At 66.4% G+C, this 19,120-nt stretch overlaps 1 protein-coding gene across 3 annotated transcripts in view; it reads right to left on the reverse strand.

Moving 5' to 3' along the window:
• Positions 1-231: 231 nt before the first annotated feature.
• The window catches only part of PPP6R2 (protein phosphatase 6 regulatory subunit 2), an 84,812-nt gene continuing 65,923 nt past the window's right edge, over positions 232-19,120 (reverse strand). For 2 of the 3 annotated variants that reach the window (XM_029079413.2, XM_029079414.2), the window contains exons 14-25: positions 18,937-19,052; positions 17,812-17,897; positions 16,506-16,586; positions 15,775-15,872; positions 14,929-14,986; positions 13,355-13,512; positions 11,906-12,087; positions 10,307-10,472; positions 9,801-9,886; positions 7,498-7,735; positions 1,787-1,936; positions 1,444-1,629 (exon numbers count right to left, since the gene is read on the reverse strand). In XM_029079413.2, the coding sequence (XP_028935246.1) occupies positions 1,578-1,629; positions 1,787-1,936; positions 7,498-7,735; positions 9,801-9,886; positions 10,307-10,472; positions 11,906-12,087; positions 13,355-13,512; positions 14,929-14,986; positions 15,775-15,872; positions 16,506-16,586; positions 17,812-17,897; positions 18,937-19,052 (1,471 nt within the window). In that variant the 3' untranslated portion in view covers positions 1,444-1,577. Of the gene's footprint in view, positions 898-1,443; positions 1,630-1,786; positions 1,937-7,497; positions 7,736-9,800; positions 9,887-10,306; positions 10,473-11,905; positions 12,088-13,354; positions 13,513-14,928; positions 14,987-15,774; positions 15,873-16,505; positions 16,587-17,811; positions 17,898-18,936; positions 19,053-19,120 lie in introns of those variants that run through there. The other variant, XM_029079415.1, reaches the window with a different exon arrangement.

Here is a 19,120-nt window from a genome sequence, read left to right on the forward strand (position 1 = left end):
CCCCCCCCCCCCTCGTAGGCTGGGCGCGCCCAGGGTGCCGGAGGTCGGACCCGTGGCGGGGGGGGGGAGGGGGGGTTACCAGTAGGGGAGACACGCACGGAACGGAACCGTCCCCGCCGGGGTCTCTCCGGCCGGACCCCGGCCGGGAGGAAGGACCCCGAATCCTCTCCCCGGACCCCTCCCGACTCCCCCACCCCCCTCCCCGGATAAAACACACAGAGACACGCTGGATCTGGGCCACAGAGGCGGCACGTCGGATGGGTTTTCCGGCTTTTTAAAGATGCCGCCCGGACCGGCCCGGGGGCCGGGCCGCGAGGGGAGCCGAGCGAAGCGGGGAACGGACCGAGGCGGCGCGGGCCCGAGGGTGACCGGAGGCCCCCGAAGGTCGGGGGCCGGGCGAGCGGGCGGTGGCCCCGGCCACCGGGGGGAGGCGGGAGGCGGGGGAGGCCGCCGGGAGGGGTCCGGGGACGGAGGGGGGACGACCGCCGCCGGAGGCGGGTGAGCGTGCGTGTCTGTGAGTCTGCGGTTGGGCGTGCGCGTGCGTACCTGTGAAAGGCCACGGGGAAGCCGCTCTTGGCCGCAGCGTAGCCCCCCACCCCTAGCAAGGGGGTCCCCACGCCCGCCTCCCACCGACGAGGGGGTCGGGGAAGGGGAGACGAGGAGCTGGCGGGGCGCGGGGGCCTCCGCGGCCCAGCCCCCGCCCGCCCCGCGGTGAGGGTCCGGGTCGGCGCCGCGGCGTAGGTGTTGCGGGGAGGGGGCGGGGGCCGCTCCCCGACCCTGGCCTCGCCGCACGGCCGGCCCCGGGCGCCGGCCTCCCGGCCGGGTGGGGGGACGCTTGGGGGGTGGGGGGGACGCTCCGAGGGTCAGAGGTGCGCCCGTCCTGCTCCAACGCTGTTGCTGAATACAAAGTGCAAAGTGTGACTGTCCGTGCATCCGTTAAAAACGTTAAAAACAGACCCGGAAACGCCCCCGGTCCCCGTCAGTCCGCGCTCGCCAAGTAAGTCCCGGCGGGGCCGGCCGACCGCCGCGGCTCCGGTTCTTCCCGGACGGACGTCCAAGCCGGGCAGGGGGCCGGGCGCCTTCGGTCTGTCCGCCTGCCCCGGCGCGGCTCCGGGCGGCCTCTCCCCGCGGGACCCGGGGGGCGGGGGCGCCCCTCGGCCCCCGGGCCCGTCCCGGCTTACTGCTCGGGCGTCGTCGTCCTCGGGCGCGGCCGCGTCCCCCGGCCCCCCGACGCGGGGGCGCCCCGGTCCGACGGGGCCTTATTGCTATGCGGAAGGGGAGCGGCGGCGCGGCCGGCCCCCGGCGGCGGGGGGTCACGGGGGCGGCGGGGAGGGGAGGGCCGGGTCCCGGGCCGGCCGACAGCGCGATGCTCACGCGGGCGGGGCAAAGGTCGGTCTGGGCGTCGCCAAGAAAGGTTCGGCGCTTTCGCCGTGGTGCGACCGGTCCTGACCGCTCCCTTTATCAATGCAGCATTTATTACAAAATAAAATTAAAATTAAAAAACCAGACAGACAACTGCATCACCAGGTAGTTTTCTTGGGTAAATGAAGCCGCCCGGCTGGGTGGGCCCGGCGGCGTCAAGCGGGGCCGTTCACCGTGGCTTCCGGCGCCGGCTGGGCCGCCTCTTTCCTGCAGGGAGCAGAGAGGGCGGCCCGTGGGCGGGGGTGACGGCGGCCCCCCGCCGGGCTGAGAAGGGTCGGACCCCGGGTCGCCGCGGCCCCCTCCCCTCCCGCCCCCCCGAAGCGCGCCCCCCCGCCCCCCGGGACGCCGGGCTCCCCCGCCTCACCTGCCTTTCGTCCCCGTCTCGGGGTCGGCCGGGGGCGTCGCGCCGGACGGAGGCCGGGCGGGCTCGGCCACGCTGTTGAGCGGCGGGGTCTCGCCGGCTCCTCCCACGTCGGTCACGGCCAGCTTGCGGAGGGCCAGGCCCGCTACCTCGCTGTGCGGGGGGACACGTCAAAGCTCGGGTCGGCGGGGCCGGCCGGAGCCGGCATCCGGGGGCGCCTCCAAGGCGGGGGTCTTCCCCCACCCCCCCACCCCCCGGGCTCCCCCGGGGGGTCGGGGGCGGGTCGGCTCCGAGGCGTCGGCGGAGGAGGGCCGCTTCCGGGGTGGCCCCTCGCTCGGGCTGGGCGCCCGGAGCCGCGCGTGCCGGGGAGGGACCCAGCCAGCTGGCACCTCCGTGCCACCCGGACTCGGCTGATGTAAGTCCCGGGTCGAGGGGGGGGCGGGCACGACGGCCCGGGGCCCCGCACGTCGGGCGGGCAGGCGGCCCGTTCGCCCTCGGCCGGCCTGGCCCCGGGCCCCGGCCGGGGGCTACGGGGGCCCGGGGGGCCGGGAAGGAAGCTCGCTCTGCAAACTGCGGGCGGGGGGGGCGGACGGTGGTAGAGGGGACAAACCGGGAGGCCCGCCGGCTCCGGGGAAGGGAAGGGGCGTGGCCGGGGGCAGGGGAAGGCAGGAGGGCTCAGGAGGAGCTAAATCCGTAGGGCCCGGGAGGGCGCCGAAGCCCCGACTTGCGGCCCCCGAGAGGGGGCCGTGGGACCAGCGGGGACGCTTCGGGTGGGAACGCAGGCGGGCGCTCGGGGCCGAGGAGGCCCCGGGCCCTCGGGCGGCCTCCGAGCCTCCAGCTCTGGTTCCGGGTGCCGGGCGGACCCGGATCCCACCGAGGCCAGTCCCCGCACGACTCGCCGCGTCCTTCCCCCGTCTCTGCCCCGCCACCCTCGCGGGGACGAGCCAGCCCGCCAGCGGTGCGCCCGCTCCGGCGGAAACATAAGGGCGGGGGCGGCGGGGAGGAGGCCCCCGCCCTGGAAGCGGCGGAGCGGGAACCCGGCTCTGCCCGGGCACGTGCCGACCGTCACTGCTGGGCAGGCCCGCCATCCCCTGCTCCGCCTCGGGGCTCCCTGCCCGAGGGCAGCGGCGAAGACTGGCCACACCGGAGGCAGCCTACGTATGGCACCCTGGCACTCCCCGCACCCGGGGAGCCCCCGCCTCAGTCCCACGGCCTTCCTGACCAGCCCCCTCCTCCAGGCGGCCGGCCCGATTTCCGAGAAGGCCAGGTTCTCAAACCCCGCCGGGCTTCAGCGGGCCCCGTGACCCTGGCGGCGGAGGGGTCCCCCGTGGGAGGGTCGCCCCGCCAGCAGAGGCCGCGGGCGGGAGGGGGCGAGGCCGTGGAGCCCGTCTCCGCCCACCGCCTCTTTCCCGAGCCGGGCGCGTCTCTCGGGGCCCGACGGCCGGCGGAGAAGCACGGCCGGCACCTCGAAGGAGAAGGGCCCGGATCTGGGCGACGGCGATGGAACGCCCAGCCCGCCCCGCCGACCGCCGGCCACGGTAGCCTGAGGGTCCGGCTCCCTTCCCCGAGGCGGCGTCCCCGGCTCCGGACCGCGCCGGCCATCGCTCTTGAAGCCGCCGCGGAAGCCGAAGCGGACGGGCCGGCCCCGGCCGGGGGCGGGGTGAGGTGGGAGCGGGCGAGCCGGAGCCGGGGCGGCGGGAGAGGCGCTCTGGGCCGTGGCGATTACGGACCCCGTTCCGAGTCGTGGAATTACGCGCTCGGGGTCGGCGCGCTGACCGTGCTGCGGCTCGTGCCCCTACGCCGGGGCGTGAGCCGACGCGGCCGCACCCCGGGAGGAATCCCGGGTGCCGGGAGAGCCGTTCCCCGGACCCGGCCCGATTCTTCCCGGGAACCCTCCTGCGGGCAGCTGGGACGTGAGGCGGGGGCCGGGGGGGCTCCCGGGGCTGGTGTTCGGAACAGCTGGGGCGGGGCCCATCCCGGGTCTTCGCAAGGGGTGGGACCTAATGATGATAACTGTGGTATTTGCTGAGCGCTTACTATGTGCCAGGCACCGTGCTAAGCCTTGGGGTGCATACGAGCAAAACGGGGGTGGACCCAGTCCCCGTCCCACGCTGGGCTCCCGGTCTCGATCCCCAGTTTACAGATGAGGTAACCGAGGCCCAATAGAGCTAAGTGACTTGCTCAAGGTCACAGAGCTGACATATGGTTGACCTGACATCAGAACCCACGACCTTCTGAATCTCAGGCCCGAGCCCTATCCCGTATAATAACAGTAATAATTACGGTATTTAAGCACTTACTATATGCCAAGCACTGTTCTAAGCGCTAGGGTAGATACAAGGCTATCAGATTTAAAGATGAGGTAACTGAGGCAAAGAGAAGTTAAGCGGCTTGCCCGAGGTCACACAGCGGACCGACGGCGGAGCCGGGATCGGAACCCACGTCCTCTGACTCCCAAGGTGATCGGGTTGGCCCACGTGGGGCTCAGGGTCTTAATCCCCATCTTCCAGCCCAAGTAACCGAGGGCACAGAGAAGCGAAGTGACTCGTCCAAAGTCACCCAGCTGACAAGTGGCGGGGGCAGGATTAGAACCCATGACCTCTGACCCCCCCCAAGCCCGGCCCAAGCCCCGAGCCCGGCCGGCTTGGCACCGGCCGGTGTGCCCGGCCGGCTTGGCACCGGCCGGTGTGCCCGGCCAACACACCCCGGCGGCTGCGTGGAGCTGGGGCTCAGCGAGCGGGGACTCTACCACCCGGCCCGGCTCTCGAGGGGGTGGGGTGACGTCGGGGTTATTCCCAACCGGGACCCGCTCGATGCCGGAGAACGGACTCGGGAGGATGCGGCCGGCGAGGCTCTGGGCCGCCCACTGAGGGGAGAAGCCAGTAGGAGGCCGTGGGAGGAGGGGCGGGAGGGCCCGGAGGACAGGTCACCCCACGGGGTGGACCGGGGGGAGCGTCTGGCCACCTGGGCCAGAGGGACACGGGCCAGACCCGCTGGAGACTTGGCAGCAGGCGGCTCCAGGCCCCGGGCCCCCACCCCGTCCCCGGAGGAGTGGAAGCGGGCCAGCGAGAAGGGCGGGTCCCCCCGGGGAGCCGAGGGAACAGGGGGGTCGCTGTCCCAGGCAGACGGGACACGGGAAGCCCGAGCCCCGTGGCCGGACGAGGACGTGCGGCTCCGCACGGACGGCCCCAAGGCCCTCGGGCACGTCCTCTCCCTAACGGCCGGGTCCGGGAAGGGCGGGAGCCCCGGGCCCCGTCCCCGCGTCGGGGGATCCCCGGCTCCGATGCCGCCCCCCGGGGTGCCCGGGCCCCACCCCGCTCAAGCCGACGCACTGGGGCCGAGGCCCGGAATGCCAGGATGGGGCAGTTTTGCCATCGGGGCCTGGAACTGGCGGGGGGGGGGCTCAGAATCCTGGGAAGGGTATCGCTGGGGCGGGGCACAGGTGAGGCTCCTCAGCCACTTGGCTGAGCCCACGACGCCCCGGGGCGCAGGCCGCCGACCGTGGGGCAAGTCTCCGGCCTGCCCTTTTCTCCAGTTTCCCCCGAGGGCGGTGGGGAGCGGTTGGGAGGAGGGCAGGATCCGGCGCCTGGAAAGGGCTCCGCGAGCGTCACGGAAGCCGGCTCACGTCGAATGACAACCGTGCCGGGGCGGCGAACCGGATCCCGGCAGCTTCCCTCGGGCGGAACGGCGGCACCCCCAGAAGTGACGCGGGACATCCGGAGGCACCCGGACGCCCCCTGCCCTCACCCCCCCGGGAGGGCCCTAGGGCAGCCCTCGGCACCCACGAGCGGCACCGTGCCAGGGACCCGCACCTGGCTCCCCTGGCCCGGGTGCGGAGGCGGTGAGGGTGGAGGCGGAGCCCGAGACCAGGCTGAGTTGCCCGGGGGCCCGGTGGGCCACACCCCCGTGCTCCCTTCCGGCACGGCCCGCTGAACCAGAGCCGGGACGGTCCTATCTCTTGGCGACCGAGGGGCCGGCCGCCCCGGCCGGGACGGAGCCCAGCGTCTGAGACGTCAGCAACAGAACTGGATCATCGGGGAACCCCAGAGCTGGGTCAGCGGCAGGGAACCCCAAAACTCAATCGACCAGGAACCCCAGAGCCGGTCGAACAGGCCCTCAGCGACACCCCTGTTCGGCTCTTGGCTCCATCCGGCCCGGGACCGGCTCCCAGAACGTCCCCTCTCCATCCCTGACCGTCCCTCCGGTCGGGAGGATTATCCACGGATCCTTCCCCACCACCCCCCCGGGAGCTGCCAGAGTTTCCGGCCGCACGGCTCCCTGTGGGAACAGATCCCAGCCTCTCACTCCCAGCCGGGGCAAGTGTCTCCTTGGGTCGGTTTAGAAACCCGCTGCTCTGCGGCTTCAGTGGGTGCCCCCGGCCCTGGGGGGAGCGGCCCCCCAGCCGCCCGCCTCCGCCTGCGCTTTGGTAACCTCCGGCCCCGTCCTTCATCCGTCTGCACGGCCCCGACAACACGGCGTAGTGGATACGGCACAGGCCAGGCAGTCGGAAGGTCACGGGTTCTAATCCCGGCTCTGCCACCTGTCTCCTCGGTGACTTTGGGCAAGTCCCTTCATTTCCCTGTGCCTCAGTCACCTCATCTGGAAAACGGGGATTGAGACTGTGAGCCCCAAGTGGAACCAGGACTAGGTCCCACCGGATTTGCTTGAATCCACCCCAGCTCTTAAGTACAGTGACTGGCATATAGTAAGCGCTTAATGAATACCATAATTACTACGGGTTCCCCCGCGCTCTGCTTTTCCTCAGCTCCAGCTCTGTCCTGCCCTCCCTGACTTAGTGCCCACCACGGCACCCAGCGTGCCAGAGTTGGCCCGTGAGACTGGGAGCTCCCCGCGGGCAGAGACCATGCCTGCTAAATCCTTCATCATCCTCTGCCTTCCACGGCAGGCGCTCAGTCAGTGCTGCTACTGGCCGGCCGCTGAGCCGGCTGGCCGAGCCCTCGGTGCCTAAGCCCGGGTCCGACCGCGTGTCCGAACCCCAACCCACAGTCCCGGCCGGCAGGAGGCGGCGGGGAGACCTAGCGGCGTGGCTCAGTGGAAAGAGCCCGGGCTAGGGAGTCACGGGTCATGGGTTCGAATCCTGGCTCTGCCACCTGTCAGCTGTGGGACTGTGGGCAAGTCACTTCACTGTGCCTCAGTTACTCATCTGTAAAATGGGGATGAAGACCGTGAGCCTCACGTTGGACAACCCGATGACCCCGATGACCAGAACAGTGCTCTGCACATAGTAAGCGCTTAACAGATACCAACCTTATTATTATCGCGTCCCTCAGGCTGGGAGCTGGCTGGCAGGTCCAGGGCTACCGGGCCACACAGCCACCTCACCTGACCCAGGAACAGGTTTGGCTGAGGCAGAAACCCGCAACAGGAAGTCAGGGGCCCTGGGTGGTTCTCTCGCTTCAGGGGTGGGGCGGCAGGAAGAGCCGTAACCGCTTCTGGAACCAGCCCTCTGTACTCTCGGGGGGAGGACGGGAGGAACGGGGGGAGGGAGACGGGAAAGGAACGTGGCTGCCTGCCGGCCGGGCAGGGACACGCCGGTTCTGGAGGACCCCGAGGAGGAGGGCCCAGGGCAGGATAGGGAAGGCGTTCCCCGAGAGCCCGGGGGCCGGCCCGGCGCGGTCCGCCGGCGGCAGGGGTGGCCGAGCCAGGACCCGGGGCCGGCTCCCTTCCCGCCCCCGGTCCCCATCCCCTCGCACCTGGAGGGAACGTCCACCTCGCCGCGGGCGTCCGGGGTCGGCTGGGCAGCGTTCCAGGGCGGCTGGGGAGCGTCCCGGCCGGAGGCCGGGCCGGCTCTGTCCTCCTCCTCCTCCTCGCTGTCCGAACCCCCGGACGAGCTGCTGTCCGAGGCCACCAGGGGCGCCTTCCTGGCCACGCACACGTTCCAGGCACACGGGGAGCCCGCGCCCACCGCAGGGGAAGAGAGCGCCCGAGGACCTGCAAGGGACAAAGCCAGGGGTGAGGGGACGGGAAGAGAGCGCCACGAAGGGAGGGAAGGGCCGGAGAGGGTCGGGGTGCTCAGGCCGGGAGCAGGCGGGGCGATCCCCGACCGGGTCTCCGCGCGGTCCTCGGGCTGAGCAGCCCTAGGTGAGTAGGCCAGCTTCTGCCGGGTGGGCGCTGTGCTCCCTCCCTCCCCAGCTGGGTGGGCCCTTGAGCCTGCAGCCCACGCTGGACGTTCTCGAGGGAGCCGCTCTCCCGGACCCCCCGGGCTTCAGGGACCGGCGAGAGCGGGCACTGGGAGTTGGGGGGAGTGGCAGCGGTGAGCCACTCGAGAGACTCCCTCGCCCTGCCTGGACCCCATCTCTCCGGGCCTAGCGGCCCTGACTTTCCCAACCGCTCGGTGAAGCCCCGCTGACCTCCGCCCAGGACTCTGTCTCCCACGGCGGCGCCGGGGGGCTCGGAGGAACCGCGCGCTGGCTGCCTTCCAGGAAACCCACCCGAACCATAAGGGAAGGGCCATCTAACTCCCCACCGACACCCATCCCCGCCCCTGACTTCCTCTGCCCCGCTGAGGCGCCCCTCCACCTGGCCAGGGCGGTGGTGGTGGTGAACAGCATTTTAAATGCACCCCGCCCTCTCTTTCCTTCATTCGGTAGCTTCCCCGTGAGTAGCGGTGCCTTGGCCTTCAGTGACTCGGGCGCATGTCGACCCTTGGGGCGACGGCAAAGGTGGGGTGGCGGCCCCAGAGAGGTCTGGTTTCCCCCCCGGCTCCGGTCCCACGCTCGGGCATCTAGGCCAGGGCCGGGAACAGGCTGGGATGGCGGGGGCCCGGGCGGGGCACCGACTCGGAGGGGCTTAGGCCCCGGCCAGCTTTAGCCCGGGGAGGTTTGGGGGCCACTGCGCCGCCCGTCTGGCTGGCACGTGTGGGGTCATCTCTGAGGGCGGGACAAAAGGCTGAATCCTGGCCCGGAATCAATCCTGTCCGTATCTCAGAAAGGGACAGGGCAGAGGTGAAGGCGGCACAGGATACGACGACCGGGACGGGACGGAGCGGTTTCTGAACAACTCAACCCTCTGCAGGTGGGAAAGACTCAGCCTGAGACCCTGGGTCTGGATGGGAGTTCACAGAACCGTGAAGGGGGCGGGCAGGGCGACCATGGGATTGCTGTTTCCCAAATCCCACCCCGCCGGGACGAGAGGCCCCGCTGGAACCAAAGGGCTGCAGGTTCAAACCCGACACAAGGAGACGCTTCTTCCCCCAGCTGGGAGCGAGAGCCCGGGATCCGTCCCCACAGGGAGCCGTCCAGTCGGAAACGCCGGCAGCTCCCGGGGGGTTTGGACGGAGCGGTCCAGGCTGGGTCACTGGGGGAGAGGGAGGGACGGATGCGGGAGGGCCAGGGGTGTGGGACGGACGGCGCTGGGTCACTGTGGGGAGAGTCGAGGATGGACGGGGAAGAGTCAGGGGTGTTGGACCGTCCATTCCTGACCATGAGGAAGGGTGTCCGAGAGGGCAACTAGCCCACGGCTCCCCCGAGGGTCCCGAGGCTGCTGCTCCTGCTTTTGGACAGGCTGACCAGGGAATGCCTCAACAGCCAACGGGGACAACCTGCCTGGGTTAACCCTGGCACCCACGTGCTGGCCTGCTCATCCTGCAAGTGACACTGACTGGGCCCCCAGTGAGCCGTAGCTGGCCCGTGCGGACTCCCTCCCCTCAAGCCACACCAGAGGGAGTTGGGAGGTGTGAACAGGAGGGGAGGGAGTGTCACTCTCTCTCTCTCCCAGCTACCTCCCCCTTCCCTCTTGGGGCTGCCAAAAGCTTCAAGGTTGCTGAGGTTTCCCCGGGAAGAAAGGGGGGCTCTGGGAGGAGCAGTCTGTCTTGGGGCCTGGCTTATCTACCAACATCTACCCAGGCTTGATGCCAATCCCCTCCGTTCTACAGGTCAGCCCCCATTCATTCATTCAACTGCATTTACTGAGTGTGCAGAGCACTGTACTGAGCGCTTGAGAGAATACACTACGAGAACAGAGAGACGCATTCCCCTCCCACAACGAGCTCACTCACAGGCCTCCTGGTTCTGTTTGAGGTTTCCCTCAGAGTTGCTGTTTTTCGTATCCACTGGAGAGCTGCATCTGGGCCCTGATTCTGAGCTGGAGGAGAGAGAAGAGTGGACAATCAGCGTGCACGGATAGCGACCTGGAAACGGCCCAGCTCTCCGCCCAACTCCCACCCAGATCTCCGACCTGAGGACGGCCCAGCTTCCTGCCCATCTCCCGCCCGGAGCCTCGGCCTCGTGGCAGCGCAGTTCTCTGCCCGCCCCCCACTGGGACCCCGGGGCCGGGGACGGCCCAGTTCCCTGCCAATCTGCCACCGGATCCTCAACCCGGGGATGGCCCCGGTCCAGATGCCCTCAGTCCAGATCCCCTCCCTTCACACAGTGCGGCTGCAGGCCCCGGAAGGGTGGGGTGGCACGGGAGCCTCGGGCGAGCAGGGGATGAGAGCGCGGCACGGACCCGGGGCCTCCCTGGGAGCGGGGTGCCCGTCGCGAGACCGGGCCCGTCTCTGCTCACCAGCAGAACGGCTGGAAGTCCGTAAACTTGGCCCAGCCTTTCTCTTCTGGGGCCGAACTCTCCTGCGCCGCGGCATCCCACACGCTGGAGCCGACATCCATCGCTACGCACGGGGGAGGGGGCTTGGAGTTCACTGGCTCATCGAACACGGCTGTCCAGCCAGAACCTTCGAGAGGGTTCGGGGGAGGCAGGTGGGTGAGAGGGAGAGAGAGTGCGCAGAGGCCCATGGGACCTGGGAGTGGAAGGCAGAGGGACCAAATCGGAACATCCCCCAAGCAATGGGCACATGAGGAGGAGCCCCACGGAGGACCCTAGAGCCAAACCTTAGCCAAGCCCAGTCCCAGGACCCCAGCTCCCCCCGACATCCCGAAGAGCCACCCCTCAACACCCCACCACTGACTGACCCAGCTGATTGGGACTGCCCAGTGGACCCCATCCGGTGGCTCAGGCCAGGCTCTGGCCCTTTCCAGGTTTCCCAGGGAAGAGGCCCCACGCGCAGGCGGCTGGGGATAGAAAGCGAGGGGGTGGGGGGTGGCAGGGCCCTGCCGGACACCGAGCCGGTCGCCCAGGCTACTGAGCCGGGCGTTTTGTTTGGCTGCTCAGGCCTGAATAAGTGCTCAGTTCCCACCAGGGCCGGGGTCACGGAAAACTTCCTGAGGGCTGGCCAGGACTTTGCTCAAGGTGGGGGGCAAGACCTCACGGTGGGGAGGAGGGCACAATGGGGGACACAATCGGTCCCCTGGACTGACCCATAGATGCCGGGGATAGGGAGGGGGTGCAGGAACCCAAATCTGAGACATGCCCCTGGCGAGACACGGTGACCAGCAGAAACCCTGCGGCTCCCTCCTAAAAGCGTCACTTCCTCCCCCAGCTTCACCTCCTCCTCCTCCTCTTACCTGATCCTGCCAACCGAGGACTCACTCCTTCACTGAATACCTATTTCACTTCTTCACTTTTGGTATCCCTCATCTCTCCACTCTGTTTTACTTCTACGTTTGGCGATTTGGGCCTGCCCGGGTCTCTACTTCCGCTTATATTTTCCCAATGACCCAGTGGAGGGCGGGCACCCACTCCGGCGTCCGGCCCACGGCGGGTGCCCGGTCCGTACCGTGGGAGACCAGAGAGCCGAGTCTCCCACCTGACCCACTGTGACGAGGTCAGCAGGGAGATCGCTGCGAAGGCCACGGCTGAGGAGGCCACCGGGAGCACTCCCGGGCCAGTGCGGGTGCTGGAGGAGGGGGTTTGGGAGCACCCGACTACAATTCCCGGTCAAAAGGCCAAATCGCAGTTGGGACACAGCCCCAATCCACTCACCAACCCCTCAACTCCAGGGGCGGCAGGGGCACCCCACAGACCCATGATGAGGAAGGTTGTGTGGCGACAGCTCGTTTACGGTAAGCAAATGTGTCTACCAACTCTGTTGTACTGCACTCTCCCAAGTGCTTAGTACAGTGCCCTGCACACAGTAAGCGTTCAATAAGTACTACTGACTGATTCGAGGCAGGGCCCACTGGCTTCCATTTCACTATCGGTTTCCCCCAGGAATGTCCTGGTGGGAGTGGGAAGAAGGGAGCAGAGGGTGGGCCCCGACCCCTTTACCTCCGCAGGAGTCGGCCTCCTTCGTCCCAGCGGCGGGGCCCGGGCTACCGCCGGTCTTCCTGGCCGGGACAGAGGCTGGCCGCTGGGGCTCCCTCTCCTCCTCGGAGTCCGCGTTCCCTTCCCGATCTCCGTTCTCTAGGTCGCTCTTAGAGGAGCCCTCCGAGCCCTGTGACGCTCCAAACCTGCCCCGGACGGGTAAAGGGGGGGGTGAGTCGGACGGGGTCTCCCCGGCGGCCGTCAGGCCGCGGCGCCAGCTGACCCGCTCTCGCCGACCGCTCGCCTCCTGCCGCACCCGGGACCTCCGGATGCAGTTGGTGGGCCGGGCCGCGGCTCCAGGGCCACTGACGGCCGCCCGGTGGCCACAGGCCCGTCGGGCCTCCCCCCCCGCCGCGAGCCTCTCGCTCCTACGGCCTTCTGGCTCCCCGGAGAGGGAGGACCGGGAGCCCTCTGGGAGGCCGAAGACTGGGTCTCTACCTTCTAGACAGATTTCCTTCCCAGCCAGTAGTACAGCGTTTTGCAAGTAGCGACAACATAATAAAGACTATTTCTCTTCCTAAGAAGTGGGGGAAGAGGAGGGAGGGAGGCCACCTGTCAGCTGTGTGACCGTGGGCAAGTCACTTAACTTCTCTGTGCCTCAGTTACCTCATCTGTAAAATGGGGATTAAGACTGTGAGCCCCACGTGGGACATCCTGATTCCCCTGTGTCTACCCCAGCGCTTAGAACAGTGCTCGGCACATAGTAAGCGCTTAACAAATACCAACATTATTATTGTTATGCAACTCTGGCGCCACCTACAGTCCTTGGCCTCCTCGGCACCCCCGGGGGACCCAGGGCAAAATCGGAACGAAAATGGGCTCTAGGCTCCAGATTTAACTCCCCCAGCCCCAGACGCTGCTCCACAAGCGGATCCGGCAGGGAGGCCACACGGGAGATCTTTTTTCCCCGCCCTGAAAGAGGTGACGCGTCTCCCCCCGGCGCCCTCCTGAAATCCGTCAGCCCGGCCAGCGGCTCTGCGGCAGTGGGCTGCCGGCAAGGCCGAGGCGAGGACGACCGCCCCGGGGTTGGGGAGGGAGCACGCGGACAACCGCAGGAGGAGAGAGACCGCCCCCCGGACCGTTCAGCCGCCGGCCGCGACGGGGACCGGCTAGCCGGAGGTCACCCGATTGGCCCCGGCATTCCCGAAAGGGCAGAGGGGGTGGGCAGCTAATTTAGCAACCCCACCCTTCGCCGTGACCCGACAGGACCCCCCGCCGTTCTCCGGAGGGCACCCGGAGGTCAGTTCCGAGGCCCGGCTCCGGACCCCCGGCTCCTCGGGCCTGGGAAGGACTCCGTCCCGAGTCCCGAACTCCGGGACCAGGCACGAGGCAGCCCCAGAGCCAAGCAACGGGCTTGGAAAGCGGGCACAGGCGGCGCCGGGCAGACCTCTCCGCCTTCCCACCTCCCCATACCTGGTCCTGGACTTTCCCTGGGCCGTATAGCTCATCTCCTTGTCATCCCAGATGTCCTCCTCCTCCTCCTCCTCCGCCGCCGCCTCCTCCTCCTCCACGTTGTCGTCGAAGGGCTGGATCTGGTCATTGCAGCACGCTTCAAACAGAGATGCATTGGGCTGAAACAGAGTTCCACCGACATTAGCTCCTGGAGAGAAGCCTGGGCCGGGGGGCGCTTACTGGCGGGGGACGGACCCCCGCGGCCTCGACGGGGGCAGGCCCGGGGGCAGCAGGGACGGGGCCGGGGCGGGAGCGGGCTCGGTGGGGGCCGCCCCTCGGACCCCCGGTGTCAGAACGCTCTCCCTCCCTGGGAACTGCCATCTGCCGGCCACGCTCCTAATTCATTCAATCGTATTTCTTGGGCGCCTACTTAATAATAATGTTGGTATTTGTTAAGCGCTTACTATGTGCAGAGCACTGTTTAAGCGCTGGGGTAGATTCGGGGTAATCCAGTTGTCCCACGTGAGGCTCACAGTCTTCATCCCCATTTGACAGATGAGGTCACTGAGGCACAGAGAAGTGACTTGCCCACAGTCACACAGTTGACAAGTGGCAGAGCCAGAATTCGAACCCATGACATCCGACTCCCAAGCCCGGGTTCTTTCCACCGAGCCAAGCTGCTTCTCTAAGAGGTCATCGGGTCCTGCCCTGCTCACCGACGAGGCGATCACCACGGTGCAGAGCACTGTACTAAGCACTTGGAGAGGCCAGTTCGTCCCGACGGTAGTAATTAGGTGGTTCACAAGGGGCCAACCGCCACGCCCAGCTCTGGGGCAGATACGAGATAATCGACGAGACACCTTCCGTGTCTCCCTCAAGGACTGCAAGTCCAAGGAGTAGGGGGTAAGGAGGACAGGTATCCCCTCCCCAGAGGATCTTGCGGCCCAGAAAGATTAGGAGTCTAGCCCAGGTGGCAGACGCCAGGTCTCCTGAAGCCCATTCTGGGTTCATTCCAGCAACAAGCAGCCAGTTGATGGGAGCTCCTTTCCCCACCCCGGATCCCCACACGGCACGGGGAGCTGCAGATCCAGACCACCCTCCAGAACCAGAAGCAGGATGGACTAGAGGGAAGAGTCCGGGCCTGGGAATCAGAGGACCTGGGTTCTAATCCCAGCTCCGGCCTCAGTTTCCTCATCTGTAAAATGGGGATTAAATCCTACTCTCTCCCATTGAGACTGGAGCTCCCTGGAGGACGAGGATTGGGTCCAACCTGATTAGCTTGTATCTGTGCCCGCGCTTCGTACAGAGCTCGGCACATAGTAGGCACTTAATAAATGCCATTAAAAACCCCACAAAAAACAATTTCCGGGCAAAGTTCCAATGCGGAGTCAGTCACCTGTCCCTCTTCTCTCCTCGCTCCCCGCTCCCTCCGTTTCCAGAGGAAGGTAGCGTTGCTTACTGGTGAGTACCCAGGTGACTCATTTCTCCTCCTGAAATGGGCCGGAGGGCCACCCTCTGCCTCCCGAGGGGGTTCCCGGTCACAACCCGTCTGCTCTCCACCACACTCGCGCCCCACTCCATGCGGCCCCACTTACGCTGTCGTCGTCTGCCTCAACGCTGAAGTTGATCTCGGCAATCCTGTCGAAGGGGGCGCTGCAAAGAAGGGAGATGGGCACCGAGGCTCAGCGGCGGGCAGGGCCGTCTCTCGCTGCCAGCCGAGCCAGCGGGATGGGGGCGTCCCAGCCACCGCCGGCCCCGCGGCCCCCGGCACGGGCAGGTCCCGCTGGGCTCGGGGTCTGCCGGGGAGAGGGGAAGGGAGCCCCAGATGGGACAGCCTGAAAGGGTCCCCAGGCCCACTCACTGGCCCTCCCCAGTCCAAGAAGATCGTTTGGAAATGAAGATGTCCAGTCTGCAGGGGCCTCCAGGCCTAAGGGTATCCTGGAAAGCTCCTCGGCCAAAAGCTACATGGCCGTTCCTCTCCAGGGAACTCCTGGGTTTCCCGGCGCCCGGCCTCAAACCTACGGAAGGGGGCGAGCAGACAGCCCTGTCTCCCTTCCCTCCCGCTATCCAAGCCAAAAGAGGAACGTCAGGGATAAGTGAGGGAACACTTTTTGGCCCACGCTCCACGTGCCAGCAGAGGCTATCGTGACCAAGGAGTTGCCCGAGGTCTGGTCTCCGTCCTTGCCCACGCTGACCCGACGTGGGCTCCGGCTGAGGGCTCCGGGGACCCAGCACGGACTCAGAGTCCCGAACGACTCTGGCCAAGCGCACGTGGGCCTTCGGAAAAGGAGCGGCCCCGATCCACCTGAGAGCCCCCGTAGACTCTGGGAAGGGGAAGGTGAGCGGGCCCAGGCCTCTGGCTCTGAATCAGGAGGTCTGAATCAGGGCCAATTGGGGACCGGGCAGGAGTCGGGCCCTACGATGACCGTCAAGGCACTCACTTGATGTTGTCATCCTGGTCTGCAAACTCTTCATCGTTGAAGCCAAACTGATCCACGAAGTTGGCGGTCATCTGCTGGATCTGGTACTCGGAGAAGGCCTGCGAGAGATGCCCCCAGCGGGACCCATTAGGATGGGTGGCTCTCCCACCTCCGGCGGGACTGGGCCGGAGATGGTCGGGGGGGAACGGCAGCCCAACCTACCCTCTCCTTCACCGTCCTGACCCCTAGATCCTCGGCCCCGTATTTCAGAAACCCCCTAGGCAAACCTTTCTGGGGAGCCTCCTCGGGGCCCTACATAAGGGTTAAACCTACATAACCGCTGGGAGCTGCATACTCAGAAATATCAAGCAGACACCTCCCACCAACGCTCAGGTGCTCCCGATTCTCCGGATCCTCTGGCTACAGGGTTGCCAGCTGGGAAAGCCAGCTCCCTGAACTCCATCCTGCAAGGGGTCCTGGCAAAGCAGGCTGGGGCCCTTTTGCCAGCTGATCCGGAGGTCACCACCAGCTAACCCCTATCTTACCGCCTGCCGGTGAGGCTTTTTAGTCTCCTTGCCGATGCCCCACTGTGCCCATTGCGGTACCAAAGCAAATTTCTTGCTGCCTCTTCCCTAAAACCCCCGAGCAGCAAGGAGAGCGGGGGCCACCCCGTGCTGCCCGACCTTCCCTGTCTGGGCAGGTGGCGGGCGGGAGCGGGGGAGCTGGAGCCGCGTCAGTGTCGGCCCCCTCACCTGCTGCAGTGACAGCTCGTTGGGGAAAGCACTCTCGATGTCCTCGTCTTCGCTCGACGAATGCAGGTGGTGCGTGCTCACCTGAAACACAATCGGCCACAGTGCGGTGAGCGCGGGGTGACGGGACCTGGCGAGGGAGCTGTGGGGAGAGGGGCCTAACGATAACAGTAATGACGGTGTTTGTTAAGTGCTGTCTATGTGTCAAGCACTGTTCTAAGTGCTGAAGTAGATTCAAGATAATCAGGCTGGACACCGTCCCCGTCCCACATGGGGCTCACAGCCTTAATCCCCAATTCGCAGATGAAGTAACTGAGGCACGGAGAAATTAAGTGATCTGCCCAAACTCACCCTGCAGACAGGTGGCGGAACCGGGATTAGAACACAGGTCCTTCTGACTCCCAGCCCCACGCCCTATCCGCTAGGCCATTGATGTTGGTATCTCTTAAGAGCTTACTATGTGCAGAACACTGTTCTAAGTGCTGGGGCAGATACAGGGCAATCAGTTTGTCCCACGTGAGGCTCACAGATAATCCCCATTTTACAGATGAGGTAACTGAGGCGCAGAGAAGTTGAGTGACTCGCCCACAGTCACACAGCTGACAAGTGGCAGAGCCGGGAGTCGAACCCACGACCTCTGATTCCGAAGCCCACGCTCTTTTCACCGAGCCAGACTGCTTCTCCATTAGTGAGGGAGCAAGGAGGGAGTGGGGCAGGACAGGGAGCTGGGGGAAGCTGGGTCTTGCAAGGGAGTCTGGCCTGGAGAGGGAGCAGGGAGGAGTCGGGTGAGTGGGGGGCGTGGGAGAGAGACCAGGCCTGCCCTCCTATTTAACTTCAGGATTTAGCATATGTTTTCACTTTAACTGCCCAACCCTACTAAATCTCCAGATGATTAACTAATCTGACTTCATCTTCTCACTGATGACGAGATGCGAGATGTCGTGCAGAGGACACGTGCCAGGGCCATCACGGGACTACTGACTGAAAAGGTTTCTATTGGTCTGAGGGATTTTTCTTTCTACGATTTTTCAGGGCATTTTCTCACTGCAGCTTAGCCCCGGGAGAGGTGGCGGGGGGGAGCAGGGTACAGGGTCGGGTAGCCCCAGTACCCACGCTCGGAGTCATGCGGTGCCAGGCGGGCGCAGTCCCCTTTCTCCAAAGTTCCCACTTTGGCCCCAACTCAAGCTCAGCCGGCTCCCGGCACAGATCGGCCGGCCCCCACCCGGCCCCGGCTCCAACCTCAACCCGAGCCCCCCGGCTGCAAGGGAGATGAGGGAGAAGGGACGCCAGTAACCGGCCCCTGCCTCACCAAGTCGACAGTATTTCTCCGGTTGGTCTCGGTCAGCGTCTCTTCCACAAAGCTCTCCCACCTGCCGCGGCAATCCTCGGGGAGCTCTGCGAACAAGAGATCCCGGCGGGTAGGGGCTCAGTGATGGTCATGGGGGATTGCAGGGGACTCAGGGGCCCCTTGGGGAAGCACTCGCCCTGCTGCTCTTTCCCACCCCATTCGAGTGGCCCTCAGCTGGTGGCTACTGCTCCTGTTCCCTGTGAGCCCAGTTCTGAGCTGGCGGCCCCCAGCCCCACTCGTGCAACTCCTGCCCTCCAGGCGGGGGTTCCTCTCTGGTTAGACTGCCCCTCTCCTGCATCCTGGCCCCAGTCTCGGTGGTTTCCCGCTCCCCTCCTGCCCCGTCGTGGGCCTGAGACAAGGAGAGAACCCAAGTCACCCACCGCCAGGACCACAATTCAAACCCAGTCAAACGGGGCACAGAGACTGGGGATAGTTCCCTTCTTTCACTTTAGCCTCGGCCTTCACATTTGCTGGATAGCCTTCTGTTCCTCGGGCCGGCTCCCACCCACTGAGATATGGGGTGGGAGAGAGAGGACACTTGTGGACCCAGGCCGGGATCGAGTCCTTCAAATTCCTGTTTCGAGTCAGGTCACAATCAGCACTCGGCTGGTGCCCTCTGATGCTGACCAGTGGATTAGACGTCGCCTATTCTTCTGCTCTGCCCGGCCTATCAGCTTGAGGTTAAGCCCACGGCCCAGGAGAGTGGCTCATGTCCAAGCCAGAGGGCCCGGGAGCTGGGGGGAGCAGGGACCAGACCCCCTAACCTTCCTTCTCCAAGCCTAGACCAGGACCTCTCCAATGACTTCAAAGCTTCTTTGATGAAAACCTGGCACTTGGGACAATGCCGGGGGGCCAGGGGTGGGGAGATGGAAGGTTAACCAGGTCCCTTGGGACTGGGATTTGGGGGCTTCTCTGATGTATGGGGCCACCAGTGATGGGCAGGTGGAGAAGGGAGAGGAGAGGGAGGAAGGGCAGGCAGAACAAGTAGCTAGTCTGGGTCCAAAGGGTCCGGGGCAGAGGGAAAGTGATGCCCGACCCTCCGTAAAGTGTAAACTGGGTGAGGAGTGTGAGGCACGGGGCACGCACCTTTGATGAACTCGCTGATCTGGGCTTGCCTGGGCCCCTTCTCCACAGTCTGCACCACGGCGTTGGCTATCCTCGTGAGGTGACCCATGTTCCCCCGCCTCATTCCACCTTCAGCCCTGGAAACAGCCCCTGCCGGTCAGTGCCACCCGGCCCCGCGGCCCCCGAGAAGACGATCGACTGTCCG

This window comes from Ornithorhynchus anatinus, chromosome 14, assembly GCF_004115215.2.
Source record: "Ornithorhynchus anatinus isolate Pmale09 chromosome 14, mOrnAna1.pri.v4, whole genome shotgun sequence".
NCBI classification, from domain to species: Eukaryota; Metazoa; Chordata; class Mammalia; order Monotremata; family Ornithorhynchidae; genus Ornithorhynchus; species Ornithorhynchus anatinus.